The 17,657-nt window shown below is 43.5% G+C and overlaps 1 protein-coding gene across 8 annotated transcripts in view; it reads right to left on the reverse strand.

The window, feature by feature from the left end:
* Positions 1–17,657, reverse strand: part of ANKIB1 (ankyrin repeat and IBR domain containing 1) — a 280,095-nt gene that overhangs the window by 119,729 nt on the left and 142,709 nt on the right. For all 8 annotated transcript variants that reach the window (XM_033931149.1, XM_033931147.1, XM_033931152.1 and 5 more), the window contains exon 9: positions 7,623–7,789. In XM_033931149.1, the coding sequence (XP_033787040.1) occupies positions 7,623–7,789 (167 nt within the window). The remainder of the gene's footprint in view (positions 1–7,622; positions 7,790–17,657) is intronic.

Raw genomic sequence — 17,657 nt, forward strand, 5'->3', positions numbered from 1 at the left:
CATGCCATCATCCCCCAAGCGAACATGCAGGACAGCAGAACTTGAAACAGTGTCTTCACTACAGGATCCAACAGGGAACTTCCTTGTTTCCCGAGGCTGCTTCAGGAGTCTTGCAAAAGCCACATTCAAAGATATCATTGCTAGTGCAATCACTGCACAATGGTGCACTTCACTGCTGGGGCTGCCATTTAAGCACCACTCCTGCTCATTATAAATGAAGTTGTAGCTCTTGATCTGTAGCGTTTTGTGTCAACACTATCCTTTTTTTATTTAGGAATCTTTTGCATCTATCCCACACATTTTTGAACTCTGTCACTGTTTTTGCCTATACCATCTATCTCTCCAGGGAGGGCATTCCAGGCATATACCACCCTCTCCGTGAAAAAGTATTTCCTGACATTCCTCCTGAGTCTTCCATACTGCAATCTCATCTTATGTCCTCTAGTGTTACTGTTTCTCCATCTCTGGAAGAAATTTGATTGTAGATTAATACCCTTTAAATATTTAAATGCCTATATCATATCTCATCTATTCCTTCTTTCCTCTAGGGTATATATATTCAAGTATTCAAACCTTTTCTCATACGTTTCTCGACACAATCCAGATATTATTTTTGTTGACTTCTTCTGGACTGCTTCTTACATCCTTAGCAAGGTATGGCACAGCAGATGAATCCAGAGACCAATGGGATAGCACACATCTACCAGCAGGCGGAGATAGAGAAACTGATTAACAGGTGGTCCTATTGGCTGGCACTCCTCCTGTATCTTCAGTATAGCTCCTTGCCCAAGCATCTGTAACCATCAATAGGCATAGCATGTAAAAAAACTCTTTCCCATAACAATTCTCAAAAGGCAATAATACAGAATACAACCATCAATAATAACAAACTTCGAAAGTTGCAAAATAAAAAAACGACAGACAATATCCAGAAAGGGTGGGGCTCTGGATTTATCCGCTGCGTCTAAAGGAAATAAAATTAACAGGTAAAAACATAATTTTTCCTTCCTTAGCAACAGAAGCAGATGAATCCAGAGACCAATAGGATGTAGCAAAGCAATCCTCAATTTGGATGGGAAGCAAACACCGCCTCCGCAACAACCAAAGCACTAAACGCATCCACCGCATGTGCCCCCACATCCAACCGGTAATGCTGAGATAAAGCACTCTCGGAAGACCAAGTAGCCGCGAGACAAAACTCCTCCAAGGAAAAAAACCTCTGGACCGAGTCCAAGAAGTAGCCATCGCTCTGGCGGAATGGTCATGAAGTTCTTTCGCCAAACACTTCCCTGCCATCAAGCAAGCGTAAAGAATGTCCTCCTGGACCCATCGAGCGATGGAGGCTTTGGACGCCGCCATACGTTTGAGAATACTAAAAGGTGATCTATACAACTAAAAGTTGTTAGAAACCTAGCTCGTGGAGAACGCTACGCACTTTCAAAAAATGCACTGAATAAAAGCATGTCTCCCCATTTCTCCTCCCAGGAAGAAGGAAGAAAAAGTGAGAGTGTTATAAAAGAAAGGATGAAAAAGAACTCTGGAAGGGTGCAAATGTTGAGAAGTACCCAAGAAAGGAAAAACCTCCAAAAGGAAGCAGAAGCCACAGGTGAAGACGTCTGTATCGCCTGGATAAGAGAAGAAACAACCTGCTTCACACAACTCTTACACGTCAGCCATGACTTTTCAAAAGCTAGGTCGTAATACCAAAGTAGTATGAATATCCATGTTGATCGGACCCTAGGTGAGCAAATACGGATATCCAGGAAACTCAACAGTCTGGCTGTCCAAAGACTCATCAGATACGCATAGCAAGGATGGCGCAGCCAATCCAGAGATTCTACAAATACTGTGCCTTGAAAGCGAGCTTGAGATGGCAAATCCAAGCCATCATCAGCCAGGGGAAAACACTGAAAAAAGAGAAACCAGAGGCGAAAGAGAAGCCACGCTGCTACCCCCTCTGACTCCCACTCCCTGTGCCCGCCGAAGAAGCTAGGAAGCTTAGAATTTCGAGACGAGACCATGAGGTCTAGTTCTAGGAGATCTCACTTCCATACAAAGAGCTTGAACGCCTGAGCCAAATTCTCAATATCCAGAAGATTTCACTATTACTAACATTTACACTTTCTAGAGCGTACACAGCGCTGTACACTGTAACATACAATAAATGAGCCATGCTCAGATTTCGGAGAGAAAGTCTATCCAAACTCTTTTTCTGACCCGTAAAATGATCTGCCAACAGAAGAGGAAGATGAGGGTCCACCCATTGAAGTAGAACCACAACTTTACCTGCCAACTGAGTAATATCACCTACTGCCCAGACTGTAGAGAAATAGCCCCATCATAATACTGACTCAAAAGACCTTCAGCATCATTCCGGAAGAATGGTCTGAAGCTCCAGAAATGGTAGCCTGACCATGCTCCAGAGTAGAAGAATGAACAAGTACTGAGTCGCCTCTTAAGACCAGACTCCTGGAGCTGAGGACGGAAGGCACCGAGCCCCCCCAACCCGACAGCCCGGGATGTTTGGTGACCATGAGCTAGTCCAGCAAAGACCGAGGCATGCCTTTAAAAAGAGAAATCTTGCTGAGCCACCAAATCATACAGAGCGATGCTTGAGGAGCCTACCAAATAATTGGAGCCCTGAGATACCAGGAACCACCGGAACAAAAGCGACCGCTGTAGCATTATAATGGGAAAGCAAGCCGAAGTTCCCAGTGAAGTCAGCAACATGGATCCTAGAACCTGTACAGAATCCCATACTCTTGATCATGGTGACCGAAGAAGAATGCAAACCTGAGATTGTGACCCATCGCCCTAATATCTGGGAAGAAACACATTTCTCTCCTATATGAATAAAAACATCTCCCCGATATACCTATAAATAGTACAGAGAAAAGAGCGCTGTGCAAATTCGAAGATTCATGTCCATAGAACTGAGGAAAAGAAACCACCCTTTTGTGTCAGTCAAATGGCCCAACTGGAAGACGTCCGAATCAAGCAGTCAGTCAAGAAGAAAGTAGGTGAATCACCTGGTAGTGCCAAAATGGTACCACTGCCCACATTTTCTAAAATGTTCGTGAAACCTTGGGTAGGCAAAATGGCATGTGCCAAAACTGAAAGTGCTGCTCCAAGAGAGGCAAGCAAACCTAGTGCCAATTTGGAGTCCATAGTGAAAATGTAAATATTCTCCCAGTTTTTCTGCAGAAATGTGTAACCCTGAGAAACTAAATCAGCAGAATGGGATCCAGCCTGCCCAATGCCCCCGTCTTGGGCACCATGCAGTAAGTGGAACAACGTCCCTTAGTTCCTGAAGAACTATAAGAACTGCCCTGAGGACCAGTAACACTTAAAAGGGAAACACAAAACATAGAGACTCCAAGAACAAACCGGAAACCTGAGGAGGATGCAAAGTTGCAAGCATCCTGAAAAATGTTCACTGCCCCCTGACCTGACATTATGGCATCTTTCCCCTCATGAGAAAGCCTGAAGAGTCATTGGAAGAAGTCAAGATCCCCTCAGAATGAAGTGCAGAAGGTCAGGGAACGGCAGGATGAGAACTGTAGGATCTGTAAGAAGAAAGAAACTCTCCTAGGAAAAATCAAGTTTCGCAATGTAAAGATGAGTATACTGGAACCATGAAAACAGTACTAACTCCATGCAACGTGAGCGAAATACGTATGTCCTTTAAAGTGAATAAGTACTAGATGCAATCAAGATGCTGGATCTACCGCCCCATGCAAAACAACAGCATCCTAACAGGTATCAGACAAGCTCACATCGCTAATGAGAGCTTCAGGGATGAGGCTAACAACCACATAGCACATGCTCCTCCACGGATTTGATAGAATAGGTAACTGGCTCCTGGTTAGAAGGAGCTGTACAGCCCTTCCTGTCTGGTCGGGGGGTTCATCTAGCATGTGTCATGAGAAAATGGTGACAGGAGAAACCAGCGTGATAAGCATGGAAATCTGAAGTTCAGGCCCCCTCAGAAATAGAGAAAGAGAGTCCTGGCCGCAGGAAGATGCGAAGTGTCATTATGCCCATAGAGACAGCCCGAACTTGGAAACTGTTTGTACTACCTTTAGGCATATATATCCTATGCCACTACTAGACACATGCAGTGCAGCACAGAGGCCAAAATAAGAAGGACAGTTACCAACAGACAAAGGCTCAATCTGCAGGGACCCCAAGACAGACAATGAAATACCCGTATGAAATACAGGGCACTATCTTACTGCTGATCTCACTGTGCCGTGATTTGCCGTATGTCAACCCAGTCCGAAGACAAACCGAGACTGGGTGACCTAGCACAGATCAGAGTCTCTCTGGTAAATCCCCTTGAGTGCTAACCCCAGAGTCCGATTAAACAAGCAGCTTCCTTCAAGTGAATACAGCAGGAACACAGACATAGTCATATAAATCTGCCCAAGCTTGTCCCAAAGCTGGTGAAACACGTACAACTTGTCTGAACTGGAAAGGAGAGAAACTGCGGCATACCCTGACCAAAGTCAGCTGGAAATAAACTACCGGAACGCTGCAGCTCCCCCGCCATCGCCGGAGACCCAAGCACGCGCCTGATTCTCGCCGACACGTGGCTGCTGCATCAACACTCCTAGAAACATAGTCGGATTCAAGCCCCGCAAAATTTACCCTGCCACGGCCTACATAGAAAGAAAATCAGACTCGGGGAATAACTAGAAGAACGGTGCGGTGCTTCCCACAGCACCGGAAAAAACATGTCCCATCTCATGCGCGCTGCTATAAACTGGCACCTGTACAATCAGCTGCACATGGCCACAACAAACACCGACGAAAGAGAGCCTCGGAATAAACAGGACTACTACTGCTGCACTGAAACCCAACGAGGAGAACAAGTGCGAACATGAACTCTCCCCGCTGTAACCAACAAGGAAACCAAGCGCATGCACGCAAAGGGTGGGAAAGTCCCGGCTCCCTCAATGGATTACTAGTCATAAAACTTAGGCTCAATAAAATATCCATTCCTTAAACGTACGTTGACCGAACCCACAGTACTAAGACTCCCAAACAGAATCTGAAGTTCAAACAACAGTAAAAAACACATATATACTCACAAGCTTATTGTTAGGGCCGGTTGAAGCCAGTAAGAGCTGGTTGTGCAGCAATAACAGGGCAGAATGTAGCAACTGTGGTCTCCCTTTTTTTTTTTTTAAAACAGAGAAGGGAAAGAAGAAAAAAATCGAGACCCAGTCAGACCCTCTAGCAATGGAGGGAGGGTGAGGCAAGGACCTGGGGGGGCCCAGGTGTAACCCTTAAAGCCGGCACCTTTCAGTCAGACACCCCTGTCTCACTGAAGAGAAACCTCAATAGGAGAAATAAAATTGCCATCTCACTGAAGAGAAACCTCAACAGGAGAAAATAATTTTCCAGTCACAGCCAGAATTCAGGATCTAGTTGAATAGCGACCATCACCTACTAGGAGATAGAGCATACTGAAGATACAGGAGGAGTGCCAGCCAATAGGACCACTCAGTTTCTCTATCTCCGCCTGTTGGTAGATGTGTGCTAATCCATTGGTCTCTGGATTCATCTGCTGCTTTTGCTAATGAAACAATATTCCAGGTGGGGCCTCACCAATGACTTGTACAGGGGCACTGACATCTCCCTTTTGCTGCTGGCGATTCCTTTTTCTATGCAGCCCGGCATCCTTCTGGCTACAGCTACTGCTTTGTCACATTGTTTCCTAGTCTTGAGATCCTCAGCATTATCATGCCAAGGTCCCTCTCCTGGTCCATGCTTATCAGCTTCTCACTCCTTAGCATATATAACTCCTTTGGATTTTTACTCCCCAAATGCATTACTCTGCACTTCTTCACGTTAAATTTTAACTGCCAAATGTTAGACCATTCTTCTAACATTCACAGATCTCTTCTCATATTTTTTACTCCCTCTGGTGTGTCCACTCTGTTGCTAATCTTGGTGTCATCTGCAAAAAGACACACATTTCCTTCTAAACCTTCAGAAATAACACTCACAAATATATTAAACAAAACAGGCCCCAGTCCCAGTCCCAGTCCCTGGAGTATACCACTACTCACCTTTCTTTCCTCTGAGCATATTCCATTCGTCACCACTTCTGTCATCTGTCAATCAGTTTCTAATCCAGGTCACCACTTTGGGTCCTAACTTTGGTCCACTAAGGGCTCCTTTTACAAAGGTGCGCTAGCGTTTTTAGTGCACGCACTGGATTAGCGCGCTAGCTGAAAAACTACCGCCTTCTCAAGAGGAGGTGGTAGCGGCTAGCATGCACTATTCCGTGAGTTAAGGCCTTAACGCGCCTTCGTAAAAGGAGCCCTAAGTTTATTGATGAGCCTCCTATGAGGGACCATGTAAAAGGATTTGCTGAAGTCCAGGTAGACCACATCTACAGCACATCCTCTTTCCAATTCTCTGGTCACCCAGTCAAAGAAGTCAATAAGATCAGAAATGAGCAAATTACGGCAGAAAGAAAGACAGCGGGAGGGAGTATGGTGTATATATATATATATATATATATATATATATATATACATACATACACATACACACACATATATATATATGTACACACACACACACTCCCTCCCGCTGTCTTTCTTTCTGTTTGTCTCTCTCCCTGGTCCCCTTTGTCTGTCTATCTGTCTCTTTCCCTGCCCATGTCTTTCTTCCTTTCTTTCTGTCTCCCTCATGCTGTGTTTTTCTTTCTTTTTTTCTATCTGTCTCTCTCCCTGCCCCCTATGCAGCAGCAGCATTTCCCTCCCCCACACTTCCCTTTGCAGAAGCCGCAGCAGCATTCCCTCCCCCCTCCATTTCCCTGTGCAGCATTTCCCTTCCCCCACCCCACTTCCCTGTGCAGCAGCAACATTCCCTCCCCCTCCATTTCCCTGTGCAGCAGCATTTCTCTCCCTCCCACTTCCCTGTGCAGAAGCCACAGCAGCATTTCCCTCCCCCCAACCCACTTCCCTGTGCAGCAACAGCAGTATTTCCCTCCCCCTCCATTTCCCTGTGCAGCAGCAGCATTATTTCCCTCCCCCTCCACTTCTCTGTGCAGCAGCGGTATTTCCCTCCCTCTCCACGTCCCTGTGCAAACAAAAACGCAGCTAAAATGGCTCCTTTAGTTCCTTGCCAGAGTTATTTTTAAGTTTAAAGCTGCAGCGGCGGCTCCTCTCATGATCCCCGCCTGCGCCGCTCGTGAGAGGAGCCGCCACCGCGGCTTTGAATTTAAAAATAACTTCGGCCAGGGAGTGTAAGGGCGTCGGCCAGACCACAGAACATTACCTTGGGGTCAGTGAGTGTGGGGCTATTATCATATTTCCTCCCAAGCTAATAGAACCCTAAGTGCGCATGCACACTCCTACTTGCCACGGACCTACGGATCACGCAGGTAGGAGTGCGCATGTGCACTTAGGGTTTTATTATTATGATAGTCTCATAGGGAAAGCTATCAATATTAAGTCTGCCCAATACAAAAAGGCATCATCTTATTTTCTTTATTTCTATTTATTACCTGTATAATACTCTGAAAACTGAAAATATCTGTTAGTCCAGGCCAAAGTTCACAAAGATATAACTTTACTACACACAGTCAAAATTTAAGTACTAACCAGCAAAAAAGATGCCCTTTCCCACAATCCACTGCAGGGGCCCTCAGTAAGGGGAAGCGGAGTGTATCTGGTCCTGATGTATTTGAACCTTGCTTTGTCAACCTGACTGCTCTGTCACAGCCTGGTGTAGGGCACCACTTAATGGCAGTATTGTTTTCTACAAACGCCTACAATAAAGAAGAAATCAGATAACTACTAACAACATTTCTGAAAAAGCATAACAAAAATGGAAAACTGAAAACATTTATAACATACAGGCTTTCATTTGATCAGTATTACTTTAAGTTCAAACACCTACATATGGAGGTAGGGGTAAGCTATAAATAAAGATTACAAATCATGTAATGAGAATTGTAATATAATGATCACCTTGTTACAGACAGTGTAAGGCATCCTCTCAGAGCTACAAGGTTTGAAACATTTAACCAAGTGAAGGAAAACTGCTCATACAGCAGACAAATTTGGATTATTAAAAGCAATAGAAAGAAGATTATGTAATACAAATGTCTAGGATTTGGGGGGTAATAGTTTAAGCATATTCTCTAGCTAACTAAATACCTTACATATTTTTCCTAACAAACAGAAACACACTTTAGAATAGTAGCCTTTCAGAAGAAGAAATTTCATCATTGATGACACTAATTAGCCACATTAGGCCTTATTTTACTTAAGGGTTTCGAGAGCTATAGAAATGAAAGGTTTATATGGTAAAAAAAAAGTCAAGACTGGGTGGATTGATCTGTTAGCCTACAGTGGGCAAATAAGCATTATGCTGTATCTAATTGATATATTAAATATGTATACTATATACGTAAATGAGTATCATGTTAGGTTGGAAACCAAATTTAATTTAAACTTAACTTGTCTTGAACTCTTTGGGGCTGTGTTAATGTGAACGAGGGTGGGCCAGAAGCCCAGATAAAGCGGAGTCACACAGCAAGTTAAGGTGAACAAAAATAATATTTAAAGGTGTCAGGGTTCCTGTTCAGTTCACAGAGAAAACAAAGACAAAACTAGTCCTTAGATGTAAGAATGTCTTCTTATGGCATGTTCCTGAAGGGTCACAGCATACACACTACAATCTCCCAACTAGATAGTACACTCTGCTTGGCTTTATTCTGGATCCCTAGAATTAGCATAGTGAGAGATGTTGGCGCCTGGCATCGCCACATCATGTACCCCCCCTTCTCCACTACTCTTCCTCGTTGCTTGAGCACCTCCTGCCCCCCATGTACCTCCTGAAATGTTCACCGGCGCAAGCAGCATCCTTGCACTTGCTGCTCGCACCGGCCTCAGCTCCCTTCTGACAACATGTTTTTACCTTATTTCCATTTTCAAATTATAAACATTTATTAACACAACTATAACACTACTTTATCCTCAGCAAAACAAACAACTTTTATCTATCTTGATTGTCTATGGGTTTCTGCTTTCCTCATCTTCTCTTCACTCTCTCATTCTTTCCAATGTATTTTCCTCTTTCTGTGCCCCTTCCATATGGCTTGGCCCTCTTTCTCCCCATTCTTTCCAGTCTGAGCCCCCATCTCACCTTGATCCAGCATTTCCCTTTTATGTCTGTCAGAGTCACAATTCCACCTTTTTTCCAGCCCATCTCATCAATGTCTCTCTTTTGCAGAATCTTCATTGTGTCCCTTTTCTTATCTCCCCCCTCCCCATGTTCACCATTTGCCTTCTCAATGTCCTTTTTTCAGCATCGTTTTTCTGTGTCTCTATTTCACTTCCCTTTTTCAGCACTACCCCCTTTCAGCATTGCTCCCTCTGTGTGTCTCTATCATCTCTTCCCCTTTTAAGCATTGTCACATCTGTATCCTCATCAACCCTCCAATTCAGTATTATCCCCCCTCTGTGTTCCAATCTAGCCTCTTTCAGCATTGCCTCCCTCTGTAAACCCATCTACCCCCTTTCAGTATGGCTTTGTGTTCCTATATATCCCCCTTTCAGCATTTCCCCTCTGTCCCTACCCCTTATAGTTCCTGCTTGTCCCTTCACAATGCCACTATTCGTCTCCATTTTCATCGTATCCCCTCACTTCCTTTGTTCCTGCACCCTATAACCAGCACCTTTCCAGTCTCCCTCCACTCCAGCCCAGTTTGTATAATATCTTTCCTTTCCCTCCCCTCTCTTCCCTCCCCTCACTCATGAGTTCTGCATCTGGCCCTCTCCCTTCGTGGCGGTGATCAAGACAGGCTGCAGGCATCGGGGGCCTTCCTTCTGCAAGATCCACCTATGTGGAAACAGGAAGTTGAAACAAAGAAGTGGGACTCATAGAGGAAAGGCTTCCTATGCCGGCAGCCTGTCTTGATCACCGCCACTGACAAGTCGCTGAAGAGGGCTGCCGGGAAGGGGGTGTGGGTGCAGTTGGAAGGGAGAGGAAGGAGCTTCGGAGCATGAAGCTGACCCGGGCCAGCATGATTTCTTTTCAGTGCTGCTGCCACCATATTTCCCCAAAAAGGCAAAAACCGGACTAAAGAGGTAAATTAGAAAAGCTGCCCAGACGCTTGATGGAGTCCTCAAAAAGAGGACATATCCGGGGACAATCAGTAACCCTATCCTTAACCTAGCTGTGTTCTGAGATTTTAGTCTTCCTGATTTTGCCCCTCTCATATCACTTTCCCTCTGGGCGGGACTATGAGCTTTAAGGTGGTTCTGACACTAAGAGAGTGTCCTTAAGGAAACGTGACTATTCTCCCTCACAGGTTCTAAAATGCTGCATTAAACTAACCATATCTAAAAGCAAAAAGGCAACATTTAATTATTTCACTATTGCACATATCAAATTTGAAACATTTTTAATTGATAGAAAGCAATGCAATCAAGAACTGAAATTTAAATAATGCTATTTCAAAGGCACTAGGATAGAAGTTGAAATAACACCTCTGACTAATCAAATTTTCTCTAGTGTTTGAAAGAAGCAAATAAAATGATTAATTTAAAAATATTTTAGGAAAATAGAGGTAAGGACTAATAAGATTAACTCTTTTCCAGAAGTATTTTGCCATGCTATAGGATTCAGCTAAGCTAGAAAATGCCTAGTCAGAACATTCAAAAGAAAAAAATAAAAAAGATATATCCTATGTAAGACTTTGAAGTCAGGATCTGAGTACAGATTAAAATTCCACAGTCTTAATTGTTAAATCACCCTACAATGGCCACTAAGAGTTTTAATAAAATTAGAGATCTTTGTTCTTAATATACAGTGAACTAAACAAAAGATTTCACTTTATGAAATGCCTGTGTGGGCATACATCAGTGGTTCTCAATCCAATTCTAAGCACACACCTTTCCACTCAGGTTTTCAGGATGCCCACAATAAATATACCTGATTTGCATAAAATGGAATTAGTGTATATAAATTTATCTAATGCATATTATTGTGGATATCCTTAAGATCTGACTGGCTAGATGTGTCCCGAGGGCTGGGTTTAGAACCCCAGTACATATGGATGGAAAAAAATATCCAACAGAATCCCCTTCTACTCTGTGACATTTACTGAAAATGTAGTATGGACAGGGTATTAAACAAAAAGTTATTACAATGAGACATGGGCAGAGAAAAACAAATATACATTGTTTTAAAAAAAATAAAACACACAACAACAACCCTATTCTGCCTGTCAAAAAACTTGACCAATTTCAATAACATTTCAGATATATCATCCAAATATTTTTGCAATAAGCCTACACTCATGCTGGCCACCTCACCTAAATGATGTCAACAATACCTATCAATTATCATAACATGCACAGACACATTTTGCATTATACAAACAGTTACCGTTGTTTTTAGTCAGGAGGATCTGATCTTTATTAAAAATTTATATCTGAACAAGGGTTATGGTTCGCATAGAATAGTGCAAGAGTTTTCAGAAAAGAGGTGGAAAAGAGTGAGTAAGTATAGAATATGTTTTGAAGAAATTGTGAGAAATGGGCTCAACTAATTTGTCAATCAGGAAGCTGCAGTGATGCGTTAATTGTATTAAGCAGGATAAAAGGGGGGCCCATAACCCAATATGTATGAGACACCCCTTGCCTGGGAACCTGAAAAGACACTATACAAAAAGATGAGGCTGAATGATAGAAATGCTTCAGAGATTTGGACACAACACACCGAGTACAGGTTTTCTGTTACTAGTGAAGCAAAGAGAAGTCAAGGTCTAATGTCTGGAGAAAAATAAAACCCGGAGGATGTGACAGTCATAACATAACAGTAGGTTGTAGCTAAAAAACATAAAACCAACATAAATATCAGAAACGCAGGCTAGTGGTCATATTGACCAGATAACTTCACACTGTTCCCTTAACAATGCTTAGGAAGCAAAACTTAGCTGTTTACCTTGAGATCCCCAGTATTTGCCTCTGGTACTGCACATAGGTCTGCTGGGATGTCTCGTGATTCAATAGCATGTGATATCTAAGTCATTATTGCTGCTAGGGAAAATGACTAATGAAGTATGATTAACCAGAACCAACAGAACATTGCTGGAGTATGAAAGTTATCATTGGATCTTAATGAAGTAATTGTAATATATTTGGAAGCTGTACCAACTATGTACATTCAATAATGAATTAATTGATGATGTCACAATCTCAATAAAATGGCCAGTCACTTGTAAATTGGGGAGATTCTTGGTGTTTCCCTACCAGTTAGTAGTGAAATTGGTCAAGCTCTGACAGTTATGCGGAAAACAAGCTTTGGATAGTTGTTTTGTTGTTTTTTTTAATATATATACCCACACTTTCCTTTCAGGAAACAGACTAAGGAAAAGTTATGTCTTACCTATAACATTCTTTCCTTTAGTCCTATCAGACCAGTCTAGACCAACAGGTTGTGTCCCTCTACCAGCAGATGGAGACAGAGGAAGAAAATAATTATTGTGACTCACCCTTTAAGGTTATTATGTAGCATAAAATGTTCAGTATTTCAGATAACCAAGTAATGATGCTCAAAATCTGCTAAATGACCAATATAGAAACTTCAAGATCAAGTAACTCAATAAAGTAATAATTTTACCATCTAGAGAGGCATACACTCTACTGACCTGCAGATACTTAACTGAGTCAGGAGACATGTAACACACAATAGATGTACTCTTCCTTTGGTGGTAACCTGAATTAACAAAATCACTGTATACCACACTGAGCCTGCTGGAAAGCTCAGCGGGAACATTTTAAATTTAATCTAATTTTACCTATTTCTAACTTTTACTTTGGCCCTGCTAACTTTCCTCAATCTTCTGACCAGGAGTAGCTTGGAGGACTCCTTGGGCGTGGGAGTGCACTCTGTGCTCCCCGCTCCCCGACATCACCATGCTGAGCCAGTAGGAAGGCTCAGCGGGACAGTTTGAAGTTCTATCTGCCTCTCTCCAGTAGCAGTCGGGAGGACTTCATCAGGCGTGGGAGCATGCTCCGCCTCTCCCCGAGCAATACAACCCGCTGAGCCAGTTGGAAGACTCAGTGGGACAGTTTGAATTTCTACCTGCCTTTCTCCGGTAGCAGTCGGGAGGACTTCATTGGGCGTGGGAGCACGCTCCGCCCCTCCCCGACGTTACAACCCGCTGAGCCAGTTGGAAGGCTCAGCGGGACAGTTTGAATTTCTACCTGTCTTTCTCCAGTAGCAGTTGGGAGGATTTCATCGGGCGTGGGAGCACACTCCGCCCCTCCCCATTGCTACAACCCGCTGAGCCAGTTAGAAGGCTCAGCGGGACAGTTGAATTTCTACCCGCCTCTCTCCAGTAGCAGTTGGGAGGACTTCATCAGGCGTGGGAGCACGCTCCGCCTCTCCCCGGCAATACAACCCGCTGAGCCAGTTGGAAGGCTCAGCGGGACAGTTTGAATTTCTACCTGTCTTTCTCCAGTAGCAGTTGGGAGGACTTCATTGGGCGTGGGAGCACATTCCGCCCTCCCCGATGCTACAACCCGCTGAGCCAGTTAGAAGGCTCAGCGGGACAGTTGAATTTCTACCTGCCTTTCTCCGGTAGCAGTGGGGAAGACTTCATTGGGCATGGGAGCACACTCTGCCCCTCCCCGATGCTACAACCTGCTGAGCCAGTTGGAAGGCTCAGCGGGACAGTTTGAATTTCTACCCGCCTTTCTCCGGTAGCAGTTGGGAGGACTTCATCGGGCGTGGGAGCACACGCCGTCCCTCCCCGATGCTACATCTCGCTAAGACAGTTGGAAGGCACAACCCTAATGGCGCACAGCCATTCGGTGCACTGTCTAAGGCGCATGTCAAAGGCACCTCAGCGAGCACCTTTGTGAAGCGACCGAGAAGTGACCGAACTACCACAATTTCAACCCCACCTAACCAACCTACAACCTAGTTTGGTCTCATACAATCACACTACCAGACATGCTTACTCTCAAAATGTTAACTACAGCACAAAAACACACAGAAACTATCTGATTGCCCTGATCCTAGCTAACTGGAAGGCAACAGCAAACAACATTTTCCCAATACCAACTATATCAAATACTAATGGAATTCTCCACCCACCCAGACGAATCACAACAGACAGAAACACAAACTACCAGACCTACACCTACCACCCCAACACACAAATAACAAGAAGACCGACTAACCCCTACAAGACCAAAACGCACTCTCACCAAAGATCACTCTTCTACCCAAAAACAACTCACAGCGAACCAACAAACTACACCAATCTCACATGTGCATACTTAAACATAAGAGCCATAGGCCCAAAAACAGAACACATTAAAAACTGGATAGAAAGGGAAAAACTAGACTGCCTCTTTCTCACTGAAACCTGGCTTACTTCTGAAACAGACCCCAGAATAACAGAAGTTTGCCCTAAAGGATACAAAATGATAGTGGTCTGCAGAGAAAACAAAAGAGGAAGAGGAATTGCCATCCTAGCCAAAAACCGTAGACCTAAAAATACAAGACAAAATTACTACCCAATACATGGACTTACTAGCCTGTCAACTCTCGGGCACCTCACTTAAAGGCACCCTAAACTGCATGCTTTGCTACATAACACCAGGAAACTGGAACAGAGCAAACCCAAAATTTGAAGACTTTATCTACCGAAACTCATTAACGACAACTTACAACTTAATCCTAGTAGACCTAAACCTCCACCTCGAAAACCAAGCCTCCAAACAAGTAGAAATCTTACTATCTTACCTTGAGGCCTTAATATACAAGATATTAGACCCTCAAACCACTCTTGAAAAAGGTCACCAACTCGACATTGCAGCCTACATGACCCAACAACCCATACAACCAGAAATTCACACATCAAATGGAAACTGGTATCGCTCCCTCTGGTCAGATCACTATACATACTCCTTCAATATCAACTGGACCAACAACAAAAGCAAACCAAACACACAAAAAATAACCTACATGTCACGTAAGCATATCGAAATTCTGAATGAAAATAGATGCCATAATCCAAGACTATAACCCCCAAAACTTCATCTCACAATGGAGCCAGCTAAGTGCAGCAACCCTAGATGAGCTAGCTCCAGAACAGACCAAAACCAGAATCCACAGAAAATCTGACAAATGGTTTGACAATGAACTACTCCTACTAAAAAGACAATGCAGACAACTAGAAAGAAAATAGAGGAAAAACAGTCAAGACTCCACAAAAACAGCATGGAAAAGACTGAACCAAAAATACAAACAAAAATTAAAAGAAAAATGAAAAAACATACTACACAAAGCAAATAGGAGAAGAATCCCTAGACATAAAAAAAACTATTCCAACTACTAAAAGAACTCACAGACACCAAACCCTACCAGACAAGCAACAACACCCCCACACCTACAGCCACCCTCTTAGTGACATTCTTCAAAGACAAAATTGCAACTATAAGATCCACCTTCTATGGAACACCTACGCACTTAGAAGAGATCACAACATCCTCCACAGAAGAAGAAGCAGCAGCAGACAGAACATGGTCCCACTTCTCACCAATACAATGGTCAGACTTCACCAAACTTTACAACAAATATAGCCACGCAACTTGCGACCTTAACCACTGTCCCCCATACCTACTGAAAGCCTCCAGTACACTATTTCGCACCCTACTCTTGCAATGGATACAAACCCTACTCACTGATGGCCTTTTCCAACAAGACCTCAGCGAAATCATCATCACTCCAAAGGAGAAATAGACCAACCATCCAATTACAGACCCATAGTCTCAATACCACTTTATGTCAAGCTAATGGAAGGCCTCGTAGCCAAAGTCCTAAACTCATATCTAGAAAACCACAACCTACTGCACCCAACACAATCAGGCTTCAGAATCAACCATAGCACTGAGACCCTACTAGGCTCACTCATGGACACTGCCAGACAACACCTCAGCACAGGCAAAAAAAAATGCTAATTATCCAACTAGATCTCTCTGCAGCCTTTGACCTAGTAGACCATAACATCCTTCTACAGATACTGGACTTAATAGGAATCAGTGGTAAGGTACTATCATGGTTTAAAGCAGGGGTGTCCAACTTTTTGGCTGCCCTGGGCCGCATTGGCCGAAAAAAAATTTTCTGGGGCCGCGCAAACGCTGCAGCAAGACAGAGGAGGGAGCTGGCAAGACGGTAAATACCCGGGGGCAGCAGAGGAAAACACTGCATCGCCCTCGACCGGGACTGCACAAAATACTTCAAGGGGCCGCATGCGGCCCTCGGGCTGCAGGTTGGACACCCCTGGTTTAAAGGATTCCTACAATCTAGAAAATACAGAGTTAAAACAAACAAAGAAAAATCTGAGCCAGGGTCTAACCCCTGCGGAGTACCTCAAAGATCACCTCTTTCTCCTACTCTCTTCAACCTATACATTGCCTCCCTCGGCTCCTACCTAGACAAACAAGGTCTAACCTCCTACAGTTACGTAGACGACATCACCATTCTCCTTCCTTTCAATCAACCAGCACCATCCATGGCAGATACAATACACAGAACACTTGATACAGTGGCAGCATGGATGAAAGTCCACAAACTGAATCAGGACAAAACAAACTTCATCCTACTCGAAAATAACAAAACCCCAACCGTAACAAACCTTGTCAAACTCTACAACATACCACATCCAACCCACTTTAAAACTCCTGGGAGTGCTAACAGACAGAGGCTGTACAGTGCAGCCACAAATCAACAAAACAATAAAAAAAATCATTCGCAGTCATGAGAAACCTGAGGCAAGTAAGAAAATTTTTTGACAGAAAACAACTCCAACTCTTGGTGCAATCCCTAATCCTAGGTCTCATAGACTACTACAACATACTATATCTCCCCTGCACAGCAACCATGATAAAACAACTACAAACAATACAAAACACAGCCCTAAGACTGGTCTACTCACTGAAGAAATTCGATCACATCACAGAGGCATACCACGACTCACATTGGCTCCCAATACAAGTGAGAGTACACTTCAAATTTTACTGCCTACTATTTAAAGCAATAAACGGAGACAGCCCAGCTTATTGGAACAATCGACTAATTCAATCCACCTCAACCAGACATAGGAGAACCCACACACTATTCACACACCCTCCAACCAAAAACGTCAAAAGAAAAAAACTGTACAACCTCTTAGCCACGCGAGCTGCAACACTCGACCTTCAACTCTACAACCTATTGGCCTCGACCACAGACTACAAAACCTTCAAAAAAGAAATAAAAATCCTTCTATGCAAAAAACACATAAAACTGAACTAACTCAATCAGAAATGTCCCAAGCATCACCTGCAACTACTCCATATGTACTTCTAATACCATGACAATTCAAATATAATCCTTAGCAACTCAAAGAAATGTACAAACTACTCCTAAATACTTCTAATGTCCTGACAAACCACTTGTAATCCGCCTTGAACCGCAAGGTAATGGCGGAATAGAAATCCCTAATGTAATGTAATAGATTAGAAAAAACATACCAGCAGAATCTGTGACATCTGAAAATCTGGAAAACACAGCTTATAAGCAAAATAAAATTAATCAATCGTGGAGGGATTCCTGGACTGGTCTGATAG

Source organism: Geotrypetes seraphini, chromosome 2, assembly GCF_902459505.1.
Source record: "Geotrypetes seraphini chromosome 2, aGeoSer1.1, whole genome shotgun sequence".
NCBI classification, from domain to species: Eukaryota; Metazoa; Chordata; class Amphibia; order Gymnophiona; family Dermophiidae; genus Geotrypetes; species Geotrypetes seraphini.